The sequence below is a fragment of the Tetrao urogallus genome (genome assembly GCF_951394365.1).
Source record: "Tetrao urogallus genome assembly, chromosome: 11".
Taxonomy (NCBI): Eukaryota; Metazoa; Chordata; class Aves; order Galliformes; family Phasianidae; genus Tetrao; species Tetrao urogallus.
The window spans coordinates 5,407,352-5,420,144 of record NC_136824.1 but is presented as its reverse complement, the minus strand read 5'-3'; the positions used below and the strand labels follow the sequence as shown (position 1 = coordinate 5,420,144).

General features: G+C 41.8%; 1 protein-coding gene across 1 annotated transcript in view; it reads left to right on the top strand.

The window, feature by feature from the left end:
* The window catches only part of MCTP2 (multiple C2 and transmembrane domain containing 2), a gene marked incomplete at both ends in the record, with an annotated part of 96,093 nt that overhangs the window by 22,637 nt on the left and 60,663 nt on the right, over positions 1–12,793 (top strand). Inside the window, 2 exons of the mRNA XM_079541163.1 lie at positions 5,657–5,821; positions 7,582–7,712. Of these exons, the coding sequence (XP_079397289.1) occupies positions 5,657–5,821; positions 7,582–7,712 (296 nt within the window). The remainder of the gene's footprint in view (positions 1–5,656; positions 5,822–7,581; positions 7,713–12,793) is intronic.

Genomic DNA, 12,793 nt, shown 5'->3' with positions numbered 1-12,793 from the left:
TTGGGCAGCACCCCAAGACATGGGCAGCACATCCAGAGCCCTCATTTTTCATGGGAGCTGAGAACTGCATTGTCCTCTGCAGGAGCTGTCTCCAAGAGTGCAGCTTTCTTCTTTCTCATGGAGAGTGGCGTTGCAAAGGGAAGGGGATGCTGTTAAGTAGCGCTAACACATGAGCTCATGTCTGAGTATTGGCAAGTTCTACCGTCTTTTATGATTTTATTTCTATTTTTCTGGAGCTATCTGGGGTGCAGAAGGAGTTGGTAACAGTCTCTGCCAGAGTCCGACGTGGTGATGCTCAGTAGCCTTGTTTGTCCCGGGTGGTTTGAGTCTTGCCCCAAGAGCCCCGTGTGCTATTTCCAGCATTTGTACAGCTGAGTAACCTTTAAGTGTTGAACATCTCTGAAGCAAATAAGCAGGTTTGCTTGGGGTGGATTGACCTGCAGCCGTTCAGTCCTGAAACAAAAGCGACGCAATTGCCACCTTGATAGCCGAAGCTGATTGAATAAATTGGTTGAAAGGCTGACCGGACCCAAGCGCTTCTCGGCGTCTCATCGCAGGGGAAAATCCCTCGCTCTGCTTTTTCTGCGTGGGCTGTTAGGTTTCATTTTGGCCTGCCTCATTCTATTTGCCTTTCTCCCACAATACCCCGTGGGCAGCGGCGTGCTTGGAGCGTTCTGCGGAGCGCAGGGACTCGGCTGCCACGGGGTCACGCATCGTGGCGGCAATCTCGTGTCGCTTCACTTGCAATTCTCGCTGCCCTCTCCTCTATCCCAGGGGGAGACTGCCTCTGCAAAATGGTTTCCCTGCCTAATGAGGAGAGGTCCAAAGAGTCTTCTATTTGCGTGTTGTTGTTTTCTCAAACGGCAAATTATGTGGCCCAGTTTCTACGTTGACCTCTTCACAGGGATTGCAGCAGGCTTTCTGTTGTCCTGTCTCATCCTTTTAAATGAAAGATGTGAGAGATGGGCTCACTTCACACTTGGCCACCTTGCCGTGTCATTTAAATGTACAATTTTTCTGCATCTCTTTATTGCTTCAAAAAACAAGTTTGAACTTGGGGCGCATGTGTGTGTCAGGAAAAGAGACAGATTTGAAAGAACTCCCGATACACCAGAGGGGATTCACTGGGTGCCTACAGAGGGACATTATATCCAATGGTTTTCACAGGGAGACTCAAGCTCCTAAAGGGTTTTGTGAAGCTGTGGGTCAATGAGTCCTCTCTTTCTCCTCCAAAACTCACTCTCGCTCATCTCTAATGTTAGTCTCTGTGAAGGCAGTGTGGCTCACCTGCTTGTTCTCATCCAGCTTTCTTCCTGAAACCAAGACCAGAAAGTAGCAGAAAACTGGAAGCTGGTGCAAGAAGCTTCTCTACTCGTTTTTGAAATCAGCAACTAAATTTTGGAAATGGTACTGTCAGCACTGATGGTTTTTTCCTGTTCAGAGATGTGGTTTTTTTTCCAGGAAGAAAGTGTATGGAAAAGAACCACCTTTGTTCTTCATTTGACAGGGTCCTGCTCCATGACAAGGCTTCAGAAAACATTACTGCTTACCTGATGTTTTGCAGTCCCTAAATCTGCAATAAACATGAGTGCTTAGACTTTAAATCCTCTGCGTGTTTTTGGGCTTGTTTGCTTTTACAGTACAGCTTTCTTGGATGTTCTTGTGCTCATTTTCTTTGTCATGTTTGTGTGGGAAACATTTTGTTTCACTTCTTACCCATTTTTACAGCATCGAGCTGCTCATAAAGATGACTTTTATGGTGTCGCTGGTTATTTGCAAGCCAACACCCACATTAGATGCATGTATGAATATTTTTTAATGCGTGGAGAGCTCAGGTGAAGTCAGAGCTCTTGAGGCGACCCCACAAATTCTGATCTCAGGGCCAGAAGCTTAATTTCTGAATGATGGATGCTGGATTGGGGGGAGTGGGGGAAGTGAACTTGTCCAATATCTTGTGCTTGGGACACCTGCCAACTGCCATCATAAAGCATGTGTTGCCTAATTTTCAGCTCTCTAGTCAAACCTTAGCTGCAGCCAACTTTTCTGTACCTCGGCAAAGCACCTTGATTTTGGTTTGGGATGTAGCCAGAGTGTGAACTGGCTGACTGCAGCATTTGGAGGGAAAATGCAGCAGGAAGCCTGAAGCCTGGCAAGTGGTTGGGGAGCGCAGCTGGAAAGAGCAGGGTTCAGAGACAGGAGGAGCTGGAGCACCCATATGAAGAGGCGTCTGCAGCTTTGGAGGCAGCAGGGAAGGAAAGAGCTGAATAGCTAAAAATGTTTTCTAATTATCACTGAGCAAGCCACCTATCCTGGGTGGCATGCAGGGGCTTTGATTTTCCTGGTGTGAAGGCAGATTAGTGTAGTGATGGTTAGGGGAATTTGAAGTGGGTTTTGTACTGCTTGTTTTGCTTTAACTTTGGTGGACTAATGCAGGCTAATGACTGCAGTGCTCTGTGCTCTGTTCTGTAATAGTTTTGCAAACTTGGAGCGAGGCTGTGAAGTTTAATCAATTAACTCTGTGTAAATCTGTTTGAAATAAGTATACGTGGGGTATCAGAGAGGAGCTGGGACTTTTGAAATAAATAATACAGTATGGATTTCTTTTCACCTGGGAGACATTTTCTGTAGTACAGCCTTCCCCAGGCAACATTAAAATTGACTCATTGATGGTTCAGGTCCTTGGGTGTACTACATTTGGCTTTCCCTGAACGTGCTTCCTTCCAGAAAATGGAGAGGAAACTGAGACATTGCCTGTTAGGCCAGGATTTCGATCAGATCAGGGTGGTCAGAGGAATAGCCTGCCAACTGTGTGGGAATGCTGAGGAGGGAGCTGCAGAGAAAGCACAGTTCAGGTCTTCGGTGTTCACATAGGAAATATGAGGCACGGGAGACTTCTCAGACCTGCTAAGCCATGGTTAAGGGCAGGAAACCCAAAGCATTGCTGATGTGATTGGGCCCCGAGGGAAGCAGCCTTCCTGGGACATCATGTGCTCCATTTGGAAGGAGGATTACAGGGACAATTGCTGTACTGCGGAAGCAGACAACATTGCTGAGATGGTGCAGATCAGCACCATATTCTGAACCAGCTGAAAACATTTTGGCTCCTCTAAAAGTGCGGTGCTTTAAAGTGATGTTTGATCTTGTCCAGAAAATAGTCAGGTCCTGTTTGCACAGCTTGTGGCCAACATACTCCACTCCTGAGCTGGACTCAGCACCCCAGCACAGAATGCTTTGCAGCTGCCTAGCCATGCAGTAGGGCTGCACAAGGCTGTTTGCTCAGGGTCAGCTGTTTTGGGAGGTCAGAGTTGAAGCATTGCAATGTGCTCTGATAGTACTGAGCTGCAGGTGCTGATGTTTCCTGGGAATGGTTTGAGTACCTCCCAGCTCTCCTTTGATCTATCAAGCTAGGGGCTGAGAAGGCAGGATTATATTTTAGACCGAATTTGGGTAGGAGGACCCCCATCCCCCAGCACTGAGTGACTCCCTAAAATACCTGACTAGCTAAAAAATGAAAAGAATCCAAATTTGATTTGCAAACTCAGTGATAACAACTCTTTCCGTGTTCGGTCTGGAAGCTTTGAAGAGAATGGGATGCTTTGTTTTTAAAAGAAATTGTAATGTGAATTATAAACTTTGTCTGTTTTTTTGTGTTTTTTTTTTTTGTTTTTTTTTTTTTTTTTGTGGACTAACATCAAATACCTCTTCCTCCTCCGAGGAAGGGTGAGGGGGGGGGAAGGAAAATCCTTGGTCCGCAAGCAGCAAGTACATCACATCAAACATGACTATGTTAAATACTAAAATGTTCAAAGTACAACTGAGATAGATAAAGGCTTTGATGGGAAGTGGATATTTCCCAGGGACATTACAAGCAATAATCCAGATGTTATGGTGTAATGCAACGAGTGTCCATGGATAGATCGGGAGCTCAAGCCAAGCAGCGCCTGCTGTAGGCCTTAGCCCTCCACTCCCATGCTGTTACGCCATATGGAAGCAATCTCCAGGCCCCTTTAATAGCCAGCTTTGGATTCCATTTTCACAGGGCTCATAGAGCTAAGTGGAGCTGTTTTATGGACAAGTTAGATAGAAGCTTTTCCAAGATAAACATCCAATTCGAAATTAGGACATACCAAGCTGCAAAATTATTTTAGGGCATATTTCATGGAAGCACTGCCATTTTTCTAAGGCGATTGCCAGACTGCAGAATGCCCTTTGATCCCTTGTGGACATTACTCCCTTTTTTATAAAAAGGATTTTGAAATAGTTGCAGTGTTTAGGGAGGAATATATCTGCCGGGTCTTTGAAGTATGTCCATGGGAACAGTCATGCTTTAGTTTTTTGGCCTAAAAGACAAACTTTAAAAAAAAAAAAAAAAAAAAAAAAAAGAAAAAAAAAAAAAGAAAAGAAAAAAACAAAAAAATTACATTGCAGCTGGATTTATGAATCAAAATCTCATTTTCTTTTCAAAGGTAGGAATTTTTCTCCAGTGTGCCAGGAAAGCCAAACAGGGTATTTAAATAGGAGAATATTAATATGCTTGTGGGATCCAAAGAGTTGGGTATTTTAAAATAAGAAGCGAGTAAAAATTTGTGAGTTCACCACCCGTGATTTAAGAATTTTGTAGCTGGGTAATTGATCCATAAAAAGTAATCTTCCAACATCAGGTGCTTTTTCAATCGTTTTATTTAGCAACAACATTTCTTACTTGCTTTTAAAGCCAACACGTCCTGCTTTAAAGTGACTTGTGAAATCTCCTCTGTCCGTCTCCCACCTGTATATGATATGATTGAAGCTCCAAAGTGTGGCGAGTTAAAAGTTGCTTCCCAAGAATAAAATATGGTAGGGCTTTTACTGCGAGAAGAGGTTAGCCTTGAGTTTTAACGTTTCCAGCTCTCACTCTTACTCCCTCCAAATAAAGGCCTATTTAATCATCCTCTGTTCAATAAAATACTGCCAGTTAGCAAACTGTTAGTGCAGCCGTGCTATGTAAGAGGAAATCGTGAAGGTAACAAATGTGCCTACTAGGTAACCATAACTCCTGATAAAGAGCCCAGTCGTGTCAGTGCTTTTCAGCAGGCGTCGGTGCTTTTGGTTCCTGAGCTGGGTTTCTGGAAGCTGCAGTTCCCAAGGTCTGCAGGCAAAGAGCTAACACGGAGGGCACACAATGAGTGGTGGAAGATGTGGCTTCAGTTCTTTACCTGGCTATAGGTCGTGTATGGCTGTAGGCTGCCTCACAGAAAGGCACAGACCCGGGTTTTATGGGTGTAGCTGGAGACGTTTGCTTTCATTTCTTCCCTCCTCGTTTCTGTCCCTTCTTCACATCACTCTCCTGTGTCTTTCCATAAGACGAGGTAACAGTTTGCTCTATGCACTCAAGCTCCGCTGTTTTTGAAGCTCAGCCAGGTTTGCTGGTGTTGACCTCTCTGGTAGTTTAACTAAATGTGCTGATGCTGTTCTGATGTGGATTATGGTCCCTTCACAAGGTCAGCTGTAGCATGGAGTAGGCAGAAAACCCTTAGCTTTTTTGTGCCCTCAGTTCCTTGCTTGCTGCGAGGAACTGCTGGTACCTCTCTTACTTCTGATGATTTCACTGTCAGCGTGTGCATAAACACCTGGCTTAGGGTGTATAACTGTTTTGTGTCTCCAACTTGCTTTTCAGTCGAGTTTCATGCGGAGCTTGCGGCTCTCTGATTCTTTGTGCAAGAACCAGCTGTGGAATGGACAGGTCACCATCACACTCCTGGAAGGGAGGAACATCCCCTTAGAGGGCTTGGCAGAGGCTTTTATTCTCCTGAAACTGGGAGATCAAAGATACAAGAGTAAGGTAAGTACTTAGAATTTCCTCCAGTTTGGAACTATTTTTGAATTTTTTTTTTTATATAAGTGAGATCAAAAGCAGGAGACCAGTTCAAAGATGTTTATTGATGTTTACTATATACAGCAATGCAGAAATAAGGAAATTGGGAGCATTGTATCTGTTTTTGTGCATTTAACACGCTCATCATATTGATGGATGCCCAGTGTTAATGTGAAATGAAACAAGGCTACATGCATCACACATGTTCCTTCTCCTCTGCCAATACAGAAGTCAGGTTTGCAATGTTAGATACGCTGGGAAAGCAGACCTGAAATGGTTCCTGCTGAAGGGGAATGTTTTGGGTTTGTTTTTTTTAAGCGCTTTCCTTGAGAAATGTTACCTTTAACAGAAAGGGGGGGAAAAAAAAAGAAAGGAAAAAGCCCACCAGCAAACCATAGAACACCTGGAACATTCCAGAGTTTCGCTTTACGATTTTGTTCTTTTAGGCTGTATTTACCTGCATAAAGTACCATTTCACAGAAAACACAGAAATGAGTAGGGTTCCCAAAGATACATGTTTTATCTCCAAGGTCTAATAAGGAAATAAACAGTAATTAAAATACTATTCTCTGGAGAAAGCAAAAGCTCCTCACGTCATGAGCTGGAAATGTTGAGGGAGGAGGAAACAAACAAAATCCCTCCTGTACAAAATGAGCAGAGCAAGTTCACAGAACACAGCGTTCAGATGTAGACTGAAACCTGCACTCTTGTCCCCTACAAAAGACCTCAACCAAGGCCATGATATGATGTTTTTATTTTGAAAAGCAGCTTTGAAAAGTTACAAATGGTTTAGTTATTCTAGAATAAATACACAGTATTCTAGTTAAGATCCCTTTTTATGTTTCTCTTTATGGTCCATAGCTTGTGTTATGAATCTGAATGACTCTCCATTGTTTGCAGTCACAGAAAATTGAAAAGTTTAAAAGAGGGAGTTCAGGCCAATGTTGCCTGCACTGAATTAATTGCTTAGTACTTCTGTCTGGAGTCCAGCGAGAGTTGGGGACCGCAGCTTTAACGCTGCAAAAGGAATTCAAATTGTCTGTACTTCATGTTCTTTCCTGGAGTTTATTTAACTTATGAAGTACAATCTCATGGTCCAGAAAAGCAGCCAGGGTGGAGGAAATCTCAGTCATGGTCCAGCTAATCCTATCTCCTGTTCTCTCAGTGGCCATGCTGATGGTGGTTAGTGTAGTGTGATATGAATCGCAAGTGATTTAAGTCTCAATTCGGTGAATACTTGCATTCTCAGAGTAACCTGAAAGTGTGAGAGATAGCCCTGAACCAGAAGGACAATTTATAGATACCAAATGAGCGGCATGTTAATATTACCAAAGCTGCTTCTTCATTGCTAATATCTTAATGTTCAAGAGTGAAGAATACTAGCTTGAATTTCTGAATTAATTCAAACCTGCTTTAAGGTGATCATCTTCATAAGGCAAATTCCTGATTTCTTCTGGCATGAGTGATGTTGACTGATGACTGCGGTTCAGTGAGAGTGGAACTGGAGGGATCCACCTTGCAATTCTTCAGCCATTCACTGATACTGCATTTGAATAGCTAGCATTGTTGTGAGGAAGAACTATGAGGTTCTTTTTGATGGACTGTGAAGCTCTACTTTGAATGATCTTAGCATTTGTCTGGCTTTGTTGTAGAAGAAATATATATGCTTGATTGTGGAAATATGTGCCATTTAAGAAAAGTAAATATTATAACTGCATGTTTTCTAGACACTGTGTAAGAGTGCAAATCCTCAGTGGAGGGAACAGTTTGATTTTCACTACTTCTCTGACAGGAAGGATATGTTGGACATTGAGGTCTGGAGAAAGGATAACAAAAAGCACGAGGAGCTTTTGGGAACGTAAGTTCTTTTTTGGAGGGGGGTTAAATGCAAAAGCTGATGTAATTGATATTACATTCATTTATATTTAGGTTGGTACCCCAACTTATTGCACAATCTCTTGCTATTTAGAGCATCATTTGCAGGGGTGACCTCTCAGGTAATGTCTCTCTCCTTACTGATACCAGGTTTTGTCCTGCTGCAGTATTATGTTATAACTTCAAATTCCCAATCTCAAGTCACATTAGCAGCAGACATTTTGTGGGCTGGTTAGTTGAACCTTTCATTTTAATTTCTTAGTAGAAATGGAATATGGCTCCTACTGTTAAGTCCTAATCTTTTTTTTTGTCTGTCTAATTTCATCCATTTCTGTACAGTACTAGCACAGTCTTAGTTCCCTAGAGATAACTTCAACTTTCTTCCTATTGCCCCCATCTCTTCTTTTGTCTCCCCAGACTGCATCTGTACAGCTGGATCAGTGCTCCAGCCTCTAAATTCTCAGGATCAGGGGTGCCATCTGCAGTTGTTTGCATTCTTACCTGTCGATTATTTCACAACTTGCTGACTAAATACCAGTAACTAATAAGAACATCCTCTTGCTTTAAGTATTAAAATAGTTTGAAACTATTCACTGAGAAGAACAATCCCCTTTGGCTCTACAAATGTTTGTGGTTTTGCAGAGCAGGAAATGCTTTCTGGCTGAATGCTGTTGTTCATCACATGGAGAAGTGGCTGGAGATGAATTTGTTCCTTCAGTTCTCACAGTTACTTTTATTACTTCTGATATTTTCTGTTTAGAGTTAAGAAATGTAGCAGTGTTTGTGGCCTGCCTCTGTTCAGTCAGTTTCCTTGATGCAGGAGGAATTTCTCCTTATATTTTTCCCCTTCTTTTTTTCCTTTTCAGGCAGGTGTTCAGCGTGGCAAAAAGTGATCAGCTTATTCTATAAGCAGTGGTGTTATTAAGGATTTCAGCAATGGGAAAGCTTGTGTCTGTCAGATTTACCTTAAAGTTATTTTTGCTGTCAGTGGAAAGAAAATATTGCTGTTGCCTTAAGCGCAGTGATTTCACTGTAGCACCAAAACAGGGAAAAAATATGCGAGATTTAGCAATGGCATGTGTAGGTGAATACCAAATGCGTAATGACCAGCCTTGTTTGCACAGTGTAGAAACTTTTGAAACCCCATAAATATTTTTTTAATCTGTGGTTCAAGTGCAGTCTAATCTGGAAAAGGTTTTCCTAGGGAAGAAAGCATTATGAGTGCCGTGTTTATTGTCACCGTGACTTCCAAGCTGAGTTTTGAATTCTCTCGATTTCACAACTTTGCTGTAAGGAAAGAATCTAAGTGAAATATCCGTGGGTTGTATGCAGTCATTACCTACAGCATTACGTCCCAACTGCTTTCACCTATTTTCATAATTTTAAGGAAAAAGCAAAATCTGCTGGATCTTAATAATTCTGTGGTTAACTTGTGGAATTCATTATGTTCTCTCAGGGCTGTGTAGGTTGGACTGTTGGTTTGATGTTAAAATAATGAGTTGTCACATGCTGCTGAACTTGTGTGGAATAAAGACTTCTGTTCATTCCATTAGGCCCACAATTTCATGTAGTATGAATGCTTTAAGCCCCTGGAACGTCTCTCCCAGGCATAATTTGGTTTAAAGGTAAAATATTCTTGAAACAGAGCCTGAAGTGCCCGGGAAGCTTATGGAACATATAGAATAAGAAATGCATTGGACCTTCAGTACTAAACGCTAACACCTGGGGCATTTATCTGCTTCTGAATTAGCGAAGTTGTGATTTCATGTCACCCTTCTCCTATTGTGCAATGAACCCTCACTGTCAGGGTGTGCTGCAACCTAAATTATTACATTCAGCCAACCTACATTGTCCTTATATTTCCATTGGGATCCAATTTCTCACGTAATATACTGCAGCACTGAGGGGGGTTCAGCTGCCAGAGTCTGACACTGGGGGGTGGCTGTTCTTTGGTGCTGGATGAAATAATCCCACTATTTAGTCTGCATGGAGCTGCTGCTAACGTTTATGGAGTGCTTTTTGTGTCCTTTGGGATAGGAGGCATGCTATAAACAGGAGATGATGTTAATGTATATTAATAAACAAAGGTGTTAATGTGTGCAGAATTTGTCCAGGCTGTGTTAAATTGTTTATGCCAAGATGGTAGCGAGCATTTCTGCATTAAGAAATACGTTTTGAAAAAGTGATATTGCCAAAAAATTGGTTCTTTTCACCACAAGTTTGCATCAAGGAAAAGGATTTACAAAAAATCTCAAGACTTAAGGCCATGAGCAGCGTGGTGGGAAAGCATCCAATATGACGAATGCCTCAGGGAAGCGGTGCCTTTGCAGGCAGGAACAACTTGTTCTAAAGGCCATACAGTTGGGACTTAGTGCTAAAATCTGTGATGACTGGAACCAAACCTTGTAATTAAATTTCACTGAATTTATGTCTACTATACGTCAGAATAGGACCATGTCAACCATCTCTCTGGCACCTGTGGCATATGGAATCCCTTTCCAAATATTAACCTTAGGTACATCTTACTGTATACCAATGATGATTCTGACCTCTTTTGTGAAGGGCTTCCAAGGCTTCTGGAGGAAAAAAGGCTACCATTTCTCTTTGCATTGTCATATATACTTAAGTGTATGTAAGGATACTTACCATTATTTGATGGACTGCTTGGAAGTGCTGAAGCCCAGCTCTTCCTAGTGAAATCTTCACATTTTATTCCTTGGTAAATTAAAACAAATTTAGTATATACTGTTCTGAAGTAAAGTTTCTCTGCAAAATTAATTGGAAAAGAGTGAATAAAAGATATGGCAGATAAATATAAGGGCTGTAAGCCATAATGTCAAAAGAGCAATCTGAAATGAAAACTAAAGCTGTGGCATATTTCTCTACAGGACTAGAGGTCGGTATAGAGGCTTAAGCTTCTATATTGATCAAGAGAAGGAAGAAAATGGTTTAATTGAGGTAACAGACCTCTATTCTCTGTAGAACATGCGTATGGCCATGTGTGAAATATTATGCCTGAGTTTAATTTCTTGATTTATGGAAGGGTGGCAACAAACAGAGCCATTCTGTTCTGAAATAAGGTTACTACATTGTGAATTTAACTCAAGAGATCATTTGCATCTCCTCAGGTGCAAACAATCTGTGGATTTTGCTCTTTGCATTTAGATCTGGCTAATTTTCAGCAAAGCCTGTGGAATGCCTCCATTAGTTTTATGCCGTGGTCATCCCCATAGTCTCTTACTGCTTTCCTGTGACATAATTATCTATATAAGGTTGTTCGGATATGAAGCTGAGAGATGGAAAATGGAGGTTTTCTCTTTCAGGAGGGTGGGAGATAATAGTTAGACTCAGTTTAGAAGTGTAGAAGTGCTTGTGTGAAAATTTCTGAGTGTATACGTAGTAAATTGAACATCTAATTGCTTCATCAAAACGCATCCATTATAGTCTGATCAGTTGCCTTCTATAACCTAAATGAAACATTGTCTTTTTTTCTTAAGCCTTTCGCCATTTGCCAAGTGCAAATGTGGATTTTCTCTTCAGTTCCTCAAAAGAAACTGCAGCAGCATGCCATCACCTTGAGTGAACACAGATGTTTTTAGGAAGTTAGCTTGCACGGAAATCAGACATGATTTGAGGAAGAAATGCTTATACTCCATCTCCTGCTGCTTTCCCCTCCACATGTGCATCCCTCCTACCCCCACACCCTTATACTCAATCTTTTCCTTGACCTTTGGCTAATGAAATTCTTTGAATAAGTGAAACAATTCCAATTTGCCAAAACAAACTGGAATCGTATTTAACTTTGTTTTTGAGATACAAGAAGTTTCTAAGGTTATCTTCTGGTGGGAGCTGCACCATTCTCTGAAAGCTTTGTCTTTTCTCTCTCTTTTCACATGGACAGTTCTTAACCTAAAAATCAAACGCAGCTTTTCCTAGTTCTGCATTGTGTTTGAGTGGGTGTATGAAATGCTGATGTGGGAGATGTGGCCTGTGTGGCCAGCTGGACCACAGGGCAGCTGGGTGACCCTGAGTTTCTTTTCTCTCCTGGATTCAGACTCTTCATTTGTAAAAATAAAAATATAAAAAAAAAAAAAAACAAGTACAGTCCCCCTTTGCACTGAATACGTACGCTATCAGTAGCACTGCTGTTAGTGCAGCCGAGGTGTTGTTGAACTGAGGGGTTCTTTCTGAGGTCTTTCTGAAACGCTTGCCTTTTTCTTTTATTTTTGGTTTGTTTTCTGTGCATTTTCTCTTGTCGTATCTTTGAGAAGAGTCTAGGTATAGCAATGAGCTTGAAGTGTGACCTCTCGCACTTGGAAATTATGCAGAGACAGCCTACTTGCTGAACTGTGTTGGAATTCTTCCTGGCTTATTTTCCTTCTCTTTCAAAGCCACTTGAAAGCAGTTAATAAGAGTAAACTTGCAACCTGTTGTGTGCTCAGCATGGTAAATGATAAAGAGCACACTCAGAGCAAAGTCATCCACATTGACTCTGGTCAGAAGCTTACACACAGAGCTGTGTTTGAATACACAGAGCTACTGGATGACTTACAAACTCATCAGAGCAATGAGTTTCACTTCGTAACATAGCTTGTTGGGTTTTCAGGCTGAAATGTTGGTTGTTGTTTTTTTTTTTTTCCCACCTCCCTTAGCATTCACAGAAAATAGGCTGTTAAGAAGCGGAAAGCACACAATTTATAGCAGATGGGTATAAACTGCTCCAGCTCTACTACTGGAATGGGATCAATCAGGAACACTACATGCACCATTTACCCAGAAGAAACCCACCTGGGGGAACCCTGTGGAATTTTAGCCTATTAAGACAACACCTTAACAAGTTTAGTTTAAATAAAAACTTGTCGGCAGGCATTAAGCGGAGTGAAATCTCTCTCCCTCCATCATCCACTTGCCGTCCCTTGGAGGAATGTGACTCCCCTTGCACTGTGACAACAAAGCCTCTCCTTCCTGCTTTTGTTTAGCTTGTTCTTGAAAGCCAAGACCCACAGAGGTTCAGAAAATTTCCACTCTATTTATTGGACTTCTAAATAGAAGGCATTTAGCCGA